Source organism: Eublepharis macularius, chromosome 6 (assembly GCF_028583425.1).
Source record: "Eublepharis macularius isolate TG4126 chromosome 6, MPM_Emac_v1.0, whole genome shotgun sequence".
NCBI classification, from domain to species: domain Eukaryota; kingdom Metazoa; phylum Chordata; class Lepidosauria; order Squamata; family Eublepharidae; genus Eublepharis; species Eublepharis macularius.
The window spans coordinates 40,948,948-40,965,252 of NC_072795.1; the positions used below are offsets into that span (position 1 = coordinate 40,948,948).

General features: G+C 41.9%; 1 protein-coding gene across 4 annotated transcripts in view; it reads right to left on the bottom strand.

Annotated features, from left to right (window-relative positions):
• PLS1 (plastin 1) overlaps window positions 1–16,305 on the bottom strand; it is a 72,869-nt gene that overhangs the window by 37,108 nt on the left and 19,456 nt on the right. For all 4 annotated transcript variants that reach the window (XM_054982683.1, XM_054982684.1, XM_054982681.1 and 1 more), the window contains exons 2-4: window positions 7,630–7,737; window positions 3,682–3,845; window positions 878–1,007 (exon numbers count right to left, since the gene is read on the bottom strand). In XM_054982683.1, the coding sequence (XP_054838658.1) occupies window positions 878–1,007; window positions 3,682–3,845; window positions 7,630–7,699 (364 nt within the window). In that variant the 5' untranslated portion in view covers window positions 7,700–7,737. The remainder of the gene's footprint in view (window positions 1–877; window positions 1,008–3,681; window positions 3,846–7,629; window positions 7,738–16,305) is intronic.

Below are 16,305 nucleotides of genomic sequence, written 5' to 3' on the forward strand. Positions count from 1 at the left end.
AACAACCCTGCAAGTCTAGTTTGATCTTAGCCAGTGGCAGCAAAAATTTACCAAGATTTTAGCTGTACCTTGCGATGACCTGCCTAGTCCAGGCTAGCTCAAACTTATCAGAACTTGAAAACTAAGCAGGGTCAGCCCCAGTTAGTACTTGGATGGGAGACCACCAAGGAAGTCTAGGATTGCTGTGCAGAGAGACAGGCAATGGTTAACCACCTCTGAACATCTGTATCCTTGAAAATCATATGGGGTTGCCATAAGTTGACTGTGATTTGACAGCAAAATGAAATGACAAAATTTTAATCACAAACTAAATTCTACATTTTCAGGTGCATGGGTGGGTCCTCACTATGTAATAATGTTATGTAAGAGTACGAAAAAACCCAGCAAAATCTAGGGGGTATGAAACAAAGAGCAAAATATAATTACATAGAATTTAAATCTAAGCTAGTTGATGCCTTCCTGGGTGTGGAGTCCCACGTCTTGCTAAGATAATTAACATGATGGGACTTATTTCAGATATAAGTATAATAAAGTACAATTTTTTTTAAAAAAAAAAGTCAGCCTTTCTGCTATTAAGGGGACATTCAAGGCACCAAAAATTTCTCATTGTACAATCCTATGCACCAGGGAATATGTGTACTTGAATTAAGAATCAAGCTAATTTAATATCCTGGAAAGTACATTTTTGCATTTTAATTATTGTTTTATCAGCAAACCAAACAGCAAACCAGAGAAGGAAGTAAGAATTCCTGATAAAAATCAAACAAGCAAACATTTAAATATCAGAGATGCTGGGATTTTTTTGTATGAAATGTAAATGCTGGCTTGACATTGACAGGAATGAATGTTTTCTCTGAACAAAGGACAAATTATTTACCTGAGTAAGAATGTTGGGTCCCCTCACTGGAAATTGAGGATGTTCCTCCAATTGCTGTAATTCCCTTTTTTTTGTTTATTGATTTTCGGAATGATTTGCTAATGTCTTTACTTTTCAATTCTTGGATAACCTGGGACAAAACAAAAGGATGTGCTTTTCACACATTGAAAGCCCATACAAGGAGGGAGTACTCAGATCAAGGCAGCAAACTGGTAAAAGGAAGGGCTACATGGAATTTATGTGCATACAAAAATGTGTGTATTTGATTTTCATCATAGAAACAGGAGTCTAGCCTTTTTAAATATCAGATTGAAAAAATAGTTTAAGTACATATGAAGATACTCTGTTCTCAAATTACCCTAAAGTAGCTCTTTTTAAGTTTATGAACATTTTACATCACATTATCAACAGAGAGAAGCTGTATAATAGCCAATCAGCTAAACAGCTATTTGGCTGCCTTTGCTTTCAGATATAACTAATCGCAGCTTAAATGGTATATTCTCTCATTATTCCACTTAGTTATTCCAACCATTCTTATCTTGACAAATTTTTTTCCAAAGGCTATATATCACAAATTTATTGCTATAATTTAAGGAGAAGAAGTGGGTAGGTTCGATCAGTTGAGATTCATCACCAGGGCTGCCTAGTTCTGCTCTCTGCCCTCCCCTGCTGAAACATATATATATATAGGTCATCCCTGTGTCTGAAAAAGGGGAAAGTGCATTGGTTCCATTCATCAAGACTTCACCTGTCTTAACTGACTCTACAGTCACCTCCCTGCTGGCCAATGATTTAGCACAAGACTTCTTGGGCAGCAGGCCTCCTATAAATCACACTGACCCTCCCAAGGGTCCTGAGACCAGTGCTCAGGAGAAAAAGTGGCAACTGTGCATGGCCACAACTGCCAGGAAGATAAATTCACTGTCTCTGGATTCTGACAATGCTAAAATTTAACTTTTCTCTGAATACTTTCAAAAAGATTTGTTCAATATTATGGCAGAAATAAATATTTATTAATAACCAACCTGAACCTAGGACTACTATTTATAACATATATTTCAGGTACGACAGCTGAAATTACTGTTACAGTACAAACTTATAAAGTATCAAATTTAAGCACATTGACACTTGCTGATCTACAAAGCAAACCTAAACAGAGGTCTTTTTCACACAGGAATGGGCTTGTGCAGTTCTTCTTATTACTGATGCAGCTGCCAATTAGAGATGGCCATGAACCCAAATATGAACCAAAAAGAACTACGAACCAGCCCGGTTCGTAGTTCATGAACCAGCAGTTCATGGAAGCTCGTTTTCCACGAACTTCCACAAACTGCCATTTCCACAGAAATGCCATTTAAAGAGCAGGTGAGGCTTGGCTGGCTTGCCAGGAGTTCCCGGCCAGGCAGCCAAGCCCCACCCACTGTTTAAATGGCCATTTACCCACCGCAGGGAAATGCCCATTTAAACAGCAAGGCTTGGCTGGCCAGCTGGGAACTCCTGGCTAGCCAACCAAACCCTACCCACTGTTTAAATGTCCATTTCTCCACCACTCCGAGTGGTGGTAAAATGGCCATTTAAAGAGCAGGTGAGGCTTGGCTGGCCGGTCGGGAACTCCCGGCTGGCCAGCCAAGCCCCACCCACAGTTTAAATGGCCATTTCCCCACCGCTCAGAGTGGTGGTGAAATGCCCATTTAAACAGCGGGGCTTGGCTGGCCGGCCAGGAGTTCCCAGCTGGCCAGCCAATTCCCACCCAAAGTTTAAATGGCCATTTCCCCGCAGCTCAGAGCACCGGGGAAATGCCCATTTAAACAGCAGGTAGGGCTTGGCTGGCCGAGGGTTTCCCTGACAAGCAGCTGAGTGCAGCCTGCCAGGGTAAAATGCCCTTCTCCCTGACGCTGCACTGTGGCAAGGAGAGGGGCATTTCACCCCCAACTCAGCTGCTTGTCAGGGGTTTCCCTGGAAAGCGGCTGAGTGCAGCCTGCAGGGGTGAAATGCCCTTTTAACTTTTAATCCATTAGGTGATTCACTCATTCATTGGGTGATCAATTGGGTGATTCACTTATTCACCCAATGGAGGGGAGATGGAGGAATTCCACCATCTCGAGTCCATCAGGTGAAAGGGAAAGCAACAACCCAGCAAGTTTAAATTTGCCACGCTGCCACTCAATCACCCAATGGAAGGGAGATGGAGGAATTCTGTCTCCCCTCCATCAGGTAAAAGAGGCAGCGGCGGCCGCAGCAAATTTCAGGTTGCTGGGTTGCTGCTTTCCCACTCACTTGACGGAGGGGAGATGGAGGAATTTCCCTGTCTCCCCTCCATTGGGTGAAAGAGGCAGTAGCGGCCACAGCAACTTTAAACTTGCTGTACTGCTGTTCATTCACCTGATGCCGGCTAGACAGGGGGATCTGCACGTGGGGCTTGGCAGGCCAGCTGGGAGTTCCGGCCCGCCAACCCTTGCCTCCTCTGGCAGTCCCTCTGCCACTGGCCGTGGATCTGAATCAGGTTTGTCAGGCTTGCTGGCTGCCTCTTCCTCAGAAGAGTCCTCCGAGTCTCTTTGCTCTGCTGGGCTGGGATGGTCCACAACAATACCACAGCTCACTACCTTCAGTTACCAGTATCTAAAGAAGTGAGGTGTGACTCACGAAAGCTCACACCCTGCCACAAATTTTGTGAGTCTTATAGGTGCTACTGGACTCTTGCTCTTTTCTACAGATGTAGTCAAAGGATAACTTTCCTGAGAGTAATCCCCATCAAAGAGACCTGGGTAGAATTCTGCATGTTTGCAGATCGCTGTCTTACTTACTGATACAAATTCTTCAAAGTTGATTTTGCCATCCTTGTTGTTATCTGTAACTGCTATAATTTTTTCTACAATTTCTCGTACTTTGTAACCAGGCAGTGGAACGCTTGCTTCCTTGAAAAGATCTTGAAGTTCATAATCACTGACATATCCACTGTTGTCTATATCTGTATATTTAAAGATTTGGTGTTTTTATTGTTTTTTACATCATCTCAAGTTGCTATAAAGAAGTCAAGTCAATGAACAAAGAAAATGAAGAATACAACGACTCTACATTCAATTATTGCCTTAATTGTAAACACATTTCTATCAGCATAAGCTCTAGTAATTCAAATATACTTAGGGCTACTGCTGTAGACTAGAAAACGTTATCCAGAATAAAAGTATATTAGACAAAGATGTGGCTTACAACATCTTTAAGAAAAAGATATTGTATAATATGTAGGAAGCAAAGAAAATTATACTCAAATTACTGCAAAAACATTAATTTAGTATGGAGTAAACAAATACGTTCACTGATACCATACCTGATCATAATGACCTATAACAATAAAAGCATAATTACATGAGAAAGACTCACATCATTAGCCCTTGTCCATAGAGCTGATTCATTTAAACCTTATCTCAGCCAAGCAGAAACCTCTCATGGAGAAGCTGCTTCCATGCAGCTGGAATAACTAATAATAATAATAATAATAATAATAATAATAATAATAGATGATAACTGCTCTTATATACCGCTCTTCTAAACAGATGAATGCCTCACCCAGAGCGGTGAACAAGTTAGTGTTATCATTATCCCCACAATACAGCTGGGGAGCTGAGGCTGAGAGGAGCGGCTTCCCTAGGCCACCTACTGAGCTCATGGCAATAGTGGGATTCGAATTGGCAGAATACTGATTTACAGCCAAACCACTTAACCACTGTGCTACAGCAGCTCTCTAAAATGCTGCAGTATTTGCTATGGTCACAAGAGTTCAAAACGTCCACTGAAAACCAGAGCTCAACCAGGAGACTGCAGTACAGATTCATTACAGCAGGACAGATCAGCAGAATAATCTTTATGTACACAGATCATTTGAAAGTAATCCAAAATAAAACCAGCTGGCCAACTGTGACCCATCCCCTTCCCTAATTATTTGTGACTCCTAAGAGAATTCAAAACACTCATTCTTTGTGGGCCTGTTTCTCATCTTAATGAGAATATCTAATATAGAATAGCTAATGTAGTCACATGCCTCTTAAAAGAAAGTGTTGAAAAAAGTGTCTGCTTCACTACAGTTTTATTCTTTCCCTGGATTAAGAGAAATGCGGGGAAACTGACACCACCTTTCCTAGTCTTTTGCCAACTACTGCAATACGCACCAGCATCTGCAACCAGTTCTGTTCTTTCAGTTTCTTCTCTTAAAATAACTTGAGAGACAATTTGCTCTATTATGAGTACTTTGTTTACATCCCAAACCAATGCTCTTGAAATTTCATTCATAATATTTTCTCTACACAACAACAGTCTTGCATCACATATTTTCTAACAACAACAACAACAACATTTGATTTAGATACTGCCCTTCAGGACAACTTAACGTCCACTCAAAGCAAGTATGTCATTATTATTCCCATAACAATCACCCTGTGAAGTGGGTGGGGCTGAGAGAGCTCTGAAGAGCTGTGACTGATCCAATACTTTCATCACTAAAATATTTCATTTTTAGGTACAGATAAAATTCATATGTGCACATAATAGCAACACAGATGGCTTTGTAAATCATTGCCAGTAGTAGTACTAGGTTTTAAATCTAACCCTTTTTGTCTTAAATATGTTAATCTATAGAGACAACAGATCATAGGAAGTTTTTCTGAAGCAAAGAATATCCCTACTGTATAACTCACATTGCCTTATTCCATTTCTCTAAGATCAGCTTTCATTGAAGTATAGGTTTTCTGAGGCAATAAAAAAGAATAGTCTGTTCATTGTTTGCCACTCTACAAATGTGCCCTTTAATTACTTTTGAACAAGTAAAGAAATCAGAACTAAGAATGTAAAGTCAGAAGGTGAAATTCCTCTTGAAAACTAAGCCCTAACATATATATTGAGCCCTAACATGTGCACATAAGAAGTATTTATTAATGGACAAGCCCTAGAGTCTCAATTAATAGTAGTATCAACTATTTTTCTAGTTTTGAAATGACAGAAATAATTATACTTAACTTCAAACTTGCTCTGGAATATAGCACATTAAAGAATTATTTATTAAGAAGAGTCTCTCTTCAAAATTAAAGTATCACAACATTCAGTTCTTTTGAAATGCAGAGCAGAGAGAAACCCCTATGTTATTAATCCATTAATATGTAATAGCTTAAAATATATAATTTTAGCTCCAATTGAAAATATGTAATAACATTTAAGATTAGGGAAGTATATTTCAAATAGAAACAAAATTTCACACAGATTGAAGTTCTTTGGTGCCGTGACAATCTGACAAAAAGGCAAGAAAACCACAGAACCAAAAAGCTTATCCTGCAAGCTTCCTTATATGGAAGACACAAAAATTTGCTTAGGTAATGCTCAGAGTTTATCATTTCATAAAACAGAATACAATCTTATACATGCTTACTCAGGAGTCCTACTTGGGTCAATGGGGCTTAGTTCTAGAGAAATGTACATACAATTTTAGCTGGCACCAACTATGTTTGTCGAAGTATCATGTCAACATACTAAGCAAATATAATTAATTCAAGAAATACATTCAAATTTTTGAAAACTTGGCCTTGTGCTGCTGGTGTGGCACCATTTAAGTTTTTCCTCTCCAGCCGGCCCTCAGTGGACCAGCAAGTAACTCACAAAAGCAAGAAACGTTATAAAAATAAAAGACAGGATTCAGAAAACCTGGTACACATACTGGTATAATGTTTTTATATATATACAGAAAAAAAAATATATATATATATATATATATATATATATATATATATATATATATATATATATATATATATAAAAAATTATATTTCTGTTGTCTATGTTAAAAACTCCAAAAAGCCCCCATGGGTGGGTAGAAGAAATGGCTTCCGTGGAGAAAATGGCATCCACATGGGTGGGACTGAGAAAATTCAAACTCTTCTACCCACATGTCAGCCATCGAGGCTTTTGCAATCTTTCCTAAAACTTCACATGAGAGCAGGGAAAGATTGGGGAAAGCCAGGGAAGCCCTTGGAGGTGCACAGATACACCATGTTGTAGAGAAGTGTGCATCGGGGAGGGGGGGGACCCACTTCCCAACAGTATTGAACATAGGGCAGATAACCTGTGTGGAATTGACCAGAAGGTGTAAAGTGGCCCTGAGTAAATCCAAGTGTGATGCAGTCTTAAGTAAGTTTCACTGAATTCACCAAAAGGGTGCCATTTTGGATTTCAGTAGGAGTACATGAAGAGATATGAATGCTGGATAGAAAGAGGTAGATTTAGAGCAAGGTCCTGTAGCTGTTCCAGATTAAGCTATAAATAGCATTGCATTTTAAAATAACTTACTATTTTTATAAATATATTTTATACATTTTATAAATATATTTTATAAACATGTCAGGGCATTTCCACACAGGATATTTGCTCTGAGTTGATGCTGTTCATGTACTTCCTGGAGTTTCCCTGATCTTTCCCAAATCTCTTTTGCTCTATAGTATGTAAGTCTGTCTCCTTGTGGAAAACACTTCAGTCATACTTTGTTTTTAATAGTTTGTGCATTTGGTGTGCATAGTTCATTTAATTGTTTATAACAATAATAATGCTGTGTGCAGAATCAGTAAAATGGTCAGAGAGATAAGAATCTGTGAAAAATGATCATATAAGTCCTGAAATAAGGTATGAACGCTGCCTCTTGAAATGGACTCCCTGTTGGCCCAGCTCCGTAACATGCTAATTCCAAAACTTTTGGAAGAGTTTTTGAAACATACCTATTTTACTGAATGCTTCTTTTAGTTCTTCAAGTTCTTCACGAGAAATTGTAGTTACGCTATTTTCCATTTTTGGCTACCACTTATGTTGTTTTCAGATCTATATGCCTAAAAATGATCAACAAACAATGTTACAAAGCTTATTCCAGAAAGATACAAAGTACTAAACCATGAAACCATGCACTGAAAGCATTGTTATTAATATATAATTCGTAAGAATTTACAACCTATTATGCTGATTAATAATTGTTGTGTCTTGAACACCATGACACACCAGCTTTATAGACAGTAAACAAGTTTTTATTCAGCTCTCGCTCAGGCTCAGCCTGCATTTCTCAGTCCAGCCTCAATAGCCACCAATTTGCTAAAGGAACCCTGAAGGGCCAAGACTGAACAAGCAAAGCAGAAAGCTGTCCCCTAGAGGCTGGGGCGGGGTGGCCATTTCTAGGGCCAGAAAAGCAGGTTGGTTTGAAAGCCACATAGCTACTGCTGCTCTGGGCTCCATCTCAACAGAGGTCAGTTTGCCCCACCAATGCCAGCCTTTGCACTGGGTAAGCCTGGGCAGCACTCTCTGGTTTGGATGCAGGCAGGACTAACCGTGCAATCCTAAGAAGAGTTACTCCAGCCTAAGCCCATTGATTTTAATGGTCAGTGAAGAGTCATTAGACAAAGAGCTTCCTGCAGTTCACCCCCTAAAAAGATCCAATTGCAGTTGACCTTGAGTCTGATGAAGAACAATTACCAGCTAATCAACTAGCACAGCCTTCAGCTATAACAGACCCAGAGTCAGGGAACTCTGAGGCAGCCAACAAGGCTACAGAAGCCCACTCCTCCCCTCCCTTTTTGCCAACACCCTTGTAGTGCTGGTGCTGTCAGAGATGGGTAGACCTTCAAGGGCGCAGGAGGAGTCCACAACTCATGAGCCAGCAACTGTCAAACAACCAAGATGAGTAAGTTCAGGATGTCTGCCTAGACTTTGCCATAAAAATGTCTGGAAGGAGCAGCAGTTTATGGAAGCAACTAGTACACTTTACGGCTGCTCCTCTGTCCTTGCTGTTGCCTAAACTCTGGAACTCTGACCCTTGGCCTGGACCTGACTCTTGGTTTCTCTGGAACTCTAACCATTCAACTGGACCTGACTCTTGGCTTCTTTGGAACTCTTACCCTTAGAGTGGACCTGACTCTTGGCTTCTTTGGAACTCTTACCCTTAGACTGGACTTGGCTTCTCTGGAACTTTGACCCTTAGACTGGACCTGACTTGTGGCTTATCTGGAACTCTGACCCTTGGATTGGACCTGACTTGTGGCTTCTCTGGAATGCTGACCCTTGGACTGGACTCTGTTTATTCTTTGCTTCCTAGTTGTGACTGTCCTCTGCACTCTGGCCCTTGGCCCCTGGGGGACTACAACAGTACAAGTGGTGCTGGAAAGTGCTGTCAAGTCATAGCTGACTTACTGCAACCCCTGCTGGGCTTTCCAAAGCAAGAGACTGACAGAGGTTGTTTGCCATTGCCTACCTCTGCAGACCTTCACTGGAGATCTTCCATCCAATTACTAACCAAGAGCAAACCTGCATAGCTTCTGAAAACTGATGACATCAAGCTTTCCTGGGCTTGTCAGAGAGTTAATTTTCTACCTTTAAAAAAAATCAGCCCATATATCGATATAAGCATACACAAAAAATAAAAGTGTGTGTGTATTGTGACGTTGCAGATGATGCCACCAATGACGACAGCTCCTTTGCTGGAAAATCCTGATTATTTAAGGTATGTGAGGAAAAAAATAAACAGTCTCCACAACTGCAAAATAAAGACATACAGAAGAACTATCCCCCAACTGATTTCAACGCTTGTGGATTGACTGCTAAGAAAATCAAGAGTGTGTGGAAAAACTAGGGCTGCCAGGTCCCTTACCCTCCCAGTGGAAGGGGAAGACCCAGCACTTATCTTCCTGGTGCTCCAGGATGCTCCTTGCATGCACTGTGGCCCATGCTAGGAAGTGACTTCGTTGTGCAAGGCTAGAGAGCATGCACGTGTTTCACTGCAGGTCGATTTGAGCCCCAAACGAGTCCAATTCAGCCCGTTTGGGGTGCAAATCAGCCCACTGTGAAGTATGAGAGTGCTCTCAGGGTGGCGTGATGATGTCAGTGATGTCATTGGGAGTGCACCCATAAGGCCAGTTCCCCACTTTCCTCCCTGCCGGCCAGGTAAGCAGTGGTGGGGAGCAAAAGATGGAAGCTGGGGATCCACCACCCCCACTGGGGGAATGGGATCCCTAGAAAAATCCAGTAGGCTTGATGACAACTAAGAATCCGGTTTATTTCAGTGGTACGCATGAGTTAGTTGTTTATTTCTTCATTTTCTCCAGCCCTCTCAGGGCCAAACAAGACATTATGGCAGCCATAGGTCCAACTAGGGCTGCCAGGTCCCCCACACCCAGCCAGTAACGTAGCATGAGGGGGGTCAGAGGGTCAGCTGCCCCGGGTGCACAATTTTTAGGGGGTGCCGTGCTGAGGAGAGCCTGCAGGAAGCTGCCCGCAGTACCCTTGCTGCCTACTGTACCAACAGGGCAGCCGGTTCACTGGGCACTGAGCTGGCCTGGCCATCCTGCAGCCAAGCTAGTGGCAGCTGTGCAGGCGGCTGCCAAGTAAAGGGTGGGAAAGTGAGCAGCCCAAATCACGAGAGCACTCCCAGGGGGTGGGGCACAGACGCCATGCTGAGGACAGCCTGGTCTGTGTGGGAGGCCACAGCAATGGCTGGCTACCTGCCGCAGCAATGGGGCAGCTGGCTTGCTGGGCGCTGAGCTGGCCTGGCCACCCTCCAGCCAAGGAGTGTGCCAAGCTGGCGGCAGCAGCACGGGTGGCTGCCACAAATGGCTGCCTGGTAAGGGGGTGGGGAGGTAAGCATCCCAAATCACAGGAGAGTTCCGGGTGGGGGGGGTGGCCACTCCCTGCACAATGAAGTGACGTCATTGCGTAGTCCGAGGAGAGTGCACAGAAAGCACACGTGCATGTGTGGTGCCAAGGGTGCCACCTCCTGCCAGGAGTTACCTCGGGTGCTGCCAACCCATGCTACGCCACTGCGCCCAGTCTCCACCCCCTGCCACCACTCACCTGGCCAGTGCAGGGGAGAAAGGTGAGCAGAGGTAGACTTGAGCATGCTGCACTCAGGCTACACAGGCCCAGTGATTTCACTTCCATTTTAAACTGGAAGCTACAGCATCTCAGCAAGGAGAAAACACTATGTTTTGGTGGTTGTTGTGGGTTTTCCGGGCTGTATTGCTGTGGTCCTGGCATTGTAGTTCCTGACGTTTCGCCAGCAGCTGTGGCTGGCATCTTCAGAGCACCAAAAGACAGAGATCTCTCAGTGTCACAATGTGGAAAAGATGTTGGCAGGTCAAGATGTTGCAGGGACAATAGCTCTGCAGAGAAGATTAGCACATCAAGCACCAATCCATATGCAAAAGAACCTCCTCAGGATACAGTGAAGCCTCCCTCCATTAGCATTCCACACCCTGGGAAACTCTTATAGGATGACTCAGCTCAACCCCACCCCTCCTGAGTAGATATAAATGACCTGCCAACATCTTTTCCACACTGTGACACTGAGAGATCTCTGTCTTTTGGTGCTACACCTCTGAAGATGCCAGCCACAGCTGCTGGCGAAACGTCAGGAACTACAATGCCAAGACCACGGCAATACAGCCCGGAAAACCCACAACAACCATCGTTCTCCGGCCGTGAAAGCCTTCGACAATACTATGTTTTGGACTTGCTGAGATGCTGTAGCTTCCACTTTAAATTGGAGGTGACATTACTGGGCCTGCAGAGCCTGCCTCTGCTCACTGGGAGAGGACAATCCACCGCCTGCTTTTCAGGTAAGGGGGCCTGGCAATCCTAGGTCCAACCCACAGCCATGAACATAATTTTAGAGAATAATTTAGTCATTTAAGAAGTGCTGTGATTGGTTCCACAGCACAATGGGACCAGGCAATCTTGTTACCCCATATGTGCATTTGACTGTTTCAGCAGTTGAAAAAGCATGGGAGGGGGGGACCAGAATCCATGTTGCAGGCCTGATTCTGGGCCCTGACAGCATTTTTTAATGGCCAAATTCATCTCCAAAATGGCCAAATTCATCTCCAACATGTTGGAGTCCATGTTTGGTGTGGTTGGACTCTAATCTGAGAATTGGGTTTGAGTCCCCATTGCTCCACTTGAAGCCAGCTGGGTGACCTGGGGTCAGTCACAGCTTCTGGGAGCTCTCTCATCTTCCCCACCCCCGCCACAAGGTGATTGTTGTGAGGATAATAACAACACACTTTGTAAATCGCTCTGAGTGGGTGTTAGGTTTCCCTGAAGGCCAGTATATAAATCTAATGTTATTGTTATTGTTATTATGTGTTAAACTTGTGGCCTCCATAAAGTTTAATTTTCCCTTCAGTATTACAGTAACAAAGTCACTAGACAGCTGGGGTTTGAGAAAATGTAACTGTTACAAAGCAGGTTTCTTTTTCGACTAATTTCCCCTTGTTTTTTTTTCTTTTCAACATTTCAGCCCACCATTTGATTGGCTGAGGCTCCTAGAGGGCGGAACTTGAAACTATCCATCACATGTTCATCCTTTCTTGGACGTTGCTCAGGTGAGCTTTATGCAGTCTCACCTGAGCAATGTAAACAAAAAAGCATTACAAGTTTACTTCAGGATTATTTACCATCAACTATATATTTAAACCTTTATGTTATTTTGTTATAACCATTTTCCTTTTCAACAACATCAACAGTTCAGTTGGTACAGTTCTGTGCATTTTTCCTTTTATGAGAGACCTGGATTTAACAAGTTCTAGATGATACATCTGCAACCACATTTTCACATCCTTTCAGATACACTGTGTTAAAATCTAACTCTTGGAGCACTAGACTCCAAAAATTTTCCATTGTTGCCTTTAACATTGCTTAACCAGCACAGAGGGGAATGTAAAAAATAAGTTTAATAATCACAAAAATGAATATATTTTGTAACAAAACATTTATTGCACATCATTATTTCATACAAGAAGTTAGGCATAATATTGTCAGAAGGAATTAAAAAGAGAGAACTAATCTCAGTGGTGTTGAATACTACACTGGCTGAGATATTTCCAGAATCCATAACTATCTAACGTTATATATATGAAACTTTCCTTTGGACATAAAATGTATTTTCAGATACTTAGCACCTGGTTCAGAACTATTTATAATACCTAATACTAAATAAGTTTACTCAGAAGCAAATCTTCATTTTAAGACTGGACTCCTTTGCTCCCAAGTAAGTCCCTATAAAATATGCTTAACAAAAAATGCATCCCTAACCCTCCAAGTCCAAATTCTGCTTGTTGGAACACATTTGTATTAATTATTCATTAGAATGAATTATGAGTCAGACAAAAATAGACTTCCAAATGTGACAGAGAATGAAATCTACTTCCTAAAGTGCCAAATTAAAAGAATTCTTCTTAGCTTCATTTTACAAAGTTCTTCTGACCTTCATACATCACAGAAAATTTTTAAACAAATAATGTACATTTCCCCAAAGTACTGGCTTCAGAAAATGAACATATAAGGCAGCCTATAGGGGCTTGTTATCTACTGTCATTAATGTTTTTAATGAAAAAATAGAAGGGCAGTTTTAAAATAAACCCCAAGTTACAAGTGATCAAGAAGACTTAACAACCAGATTTTCTAGCCTACATTCTGAAGACAGGAGCAGCCAAATTTAGGATACTGTTCCAATGGCTTCATCTCAGCCAGGATGAAGGCATAAGGTTTTAGGTTAGCCATTGTTAAGTTAATAATGTTGCATTTTTCCCCACCTGCACTACATTCCAAGAAACGCTATACCTGAAAACCAAGTTCTTTAAAATTGTACCATTTTTGCACATACTGATCTCTTTTGAAAATTCTGACTCCACAAACCAACGACGCTGCAAGAATAATTAGTACAGTCCTTGCCAAAACAGGAATCAACTATAGAAGGTAATGACAAAGATTAGCACAGCAAATCAAGGTAGAGTGATATTTCCTATGCATTTAGTATTTCACAGCTTAAATCTAAATAAAGAATTCTCCTAAATGAATTTTTGTTATCATCACTGCCATCTCTCACTCTGTGTGTTCTGGAAAAAAAATCAGGTTTTGGTCATATTATATTTAAGAAGCATTTCCTGATGCATGAGATATAGGTTACTTCCACAACTAAAAATAGAAATCCATGCCCTTGAATTCAAAGGGTAACTAAGACCAGCACATTTGCATTCATGTAATATTTTAAAATACAATGCATCCTAAGCATACTAATTCATCAAATACTAACTTTTATATCTAACACACATTCCTTTCTCTGTATTTACAGACACACACGAGCGCACACCACAACATTTCTGAAGCATGTCAGTTTTTCCTGTTACACTAATCAGCTCGATTAGAGTTTATCTTAACATCCTTATGCTCAATGATCTGTTGCTTTGACAGTATCATTAAATATCTTTACAAAATTATCATATACTGAAAGTTATATTCAGGAATGAAAGATATACTCTTGTCATTAAGAGGTATTAAATACTTCCTGCTTCATGAAAAACCACAAATTATGGTTTGTATTTGCCCTGCCTGTTTATATGTTTAACAAAGAAATTCTTCTGCATGAGGGAATGGAGGAGAAAGAAGCAAGAATTATGGGAACAAATGACAGTTTTCTCAAGTTCATAGTAGTAGAGGCAAATTAGGGCATGCCATTATATTTGAATCAAGTACAAGACTCAGTTCAGACACTGCACCAAACTTTGGTTTGGTAACCTTAACTAAGGTTTGGCCTGACATTCTAATGTGCAAGTAACAGCTTTCTGTTGTTCGCAAACCAGAGTCAGGAGCTATGGTTTGAAGCAGATTTGCAAGCTAAAGTATCACATACCACATTTGGGCTCCCTTCCTGTTCAACAACCTGTTCAGCAGGCCATGTCTCAGCTCTGGAGAGGGGGGAGTCACTCCTCCTGTCACTGTCATCTTCCTCTGCCTTCCTCTGACTTGCAAAGGCCAGCCTAAACGGGGTGGGTGGGTAACGACCATCCACAGCTTCCTGGCTCTCATGGGAGGGAGGGCTTCACCCCAGAGCTGGAGAGCTAATTGGCTAATAGATCCAGCCCCACCCTTCCCTATTTTAACCTCACAAGTACCCTCTGATCTCTGTCAATCTACTGTGCAACATCTGTGCTGTAGGCTCTGACTGAGAAGCCAATGGATTTTCCGCCATGGTAAGAAGACTGCCCCCAGGACTGGGCAAGCCTATGCAATTGCCTACAGCACTAGATTTGGGGGGGGGGCACCAAAAAGGTGAGATGCCTCCTCTTTCCTGTGCGGCTTTCTACTAGAGGCGAAAGAGAACTCGCCATCTGCCAGCTGTTCCTTCTCCTTTCCTGCTGTCACCCAGCAGGTAGGCACAGCCATCCTCCTTCCAAATATGTTTCAGAACCATCTAGGGTCCAAGCATTCCAACTTTGGGAATATATGAGCTAGATGTTCAGGTAAACAGTAACATAGTAAAATTATTGTTTGTAAATGTTGCTGGTAATGGGATACCCATATTAGGACTTAAAACATGGTATTATTAAATCTCAGAAATCTCTCAGAAGAATATTTATTTATTTATTCACTTAATTCAATTTATATTCTGCCCTCCCCGCAACAGCAGGCTCAGGGCAGATTACATACAATATAATGCATTTTTCTTTTCTCAAGAAAATCCACCACCCAATCATCTCCACAGATGTTTAATAGAAAGGCTAGGTGGTAGATACATCTGGTAGGGAGGGCACATTTTCCTCTATTTGGCCATCGGGGAGGCCTTAGCCAGTGTCAACCGTATGCCTGGCAGAACAGCCCCGTCTTGCAGGCCTGGCGGAAAGAAAAGAAATCCAGCCATGCCCTGGTCTCTTTAGACAGAGCATTCCACCAGGTTGGGGCCAGGACCGAAAAGGCCCTGGCTCTGGTCGATGCTAGGCAGGCCTCCCTGGGGCCAGGGATCATTAACAGCTGTTTATCGCTGGATCAAAGCATCCTCCGGGGCTCATATAGGGAGAGGTGGTCCCATAGATACGTTGGTCCCAGTAGAATCCAAGCTATTACTAATATGCCAGCAACAACAACTTTGTTGGAAAATTTGTTCCTAATTTAGTTGATCACACTGTTCATCTCAGTACCCCGTTATGTAAAAATGCCCAGTGGACTTGGGTTGCCCATCATCACAGAGAGTTTGAAAACTTTAAACATCTGCTACAGACATCAACAAGCTCTGCGATTCTATGATGGGAGATATTAAACCAAGCTGTCAACAGATGCTTCTAAGCATGATATAGGAGCAACACTATTACAGAAATATGGTAACCACTGGTGACCCATAGCATCTGCTTCCAGAACTTTAATGAAAACTGCATGTTTGTATGCTCAGATTGAAAAAGAGGCTCTAGCAATAGTGTTTGCATGCAAAAAAATTCATGCTTTTATATATGAAAGGCCAATATTGGCAAAAATAGACCACAAACCATTAGTGATCATTGCAAAACAGGGCATAGCAGATACACCTCCTAGATTGCAGAGACTGTTCTTTGAATTAAAGCTATATTATTTGCAATGAAAATATAGCC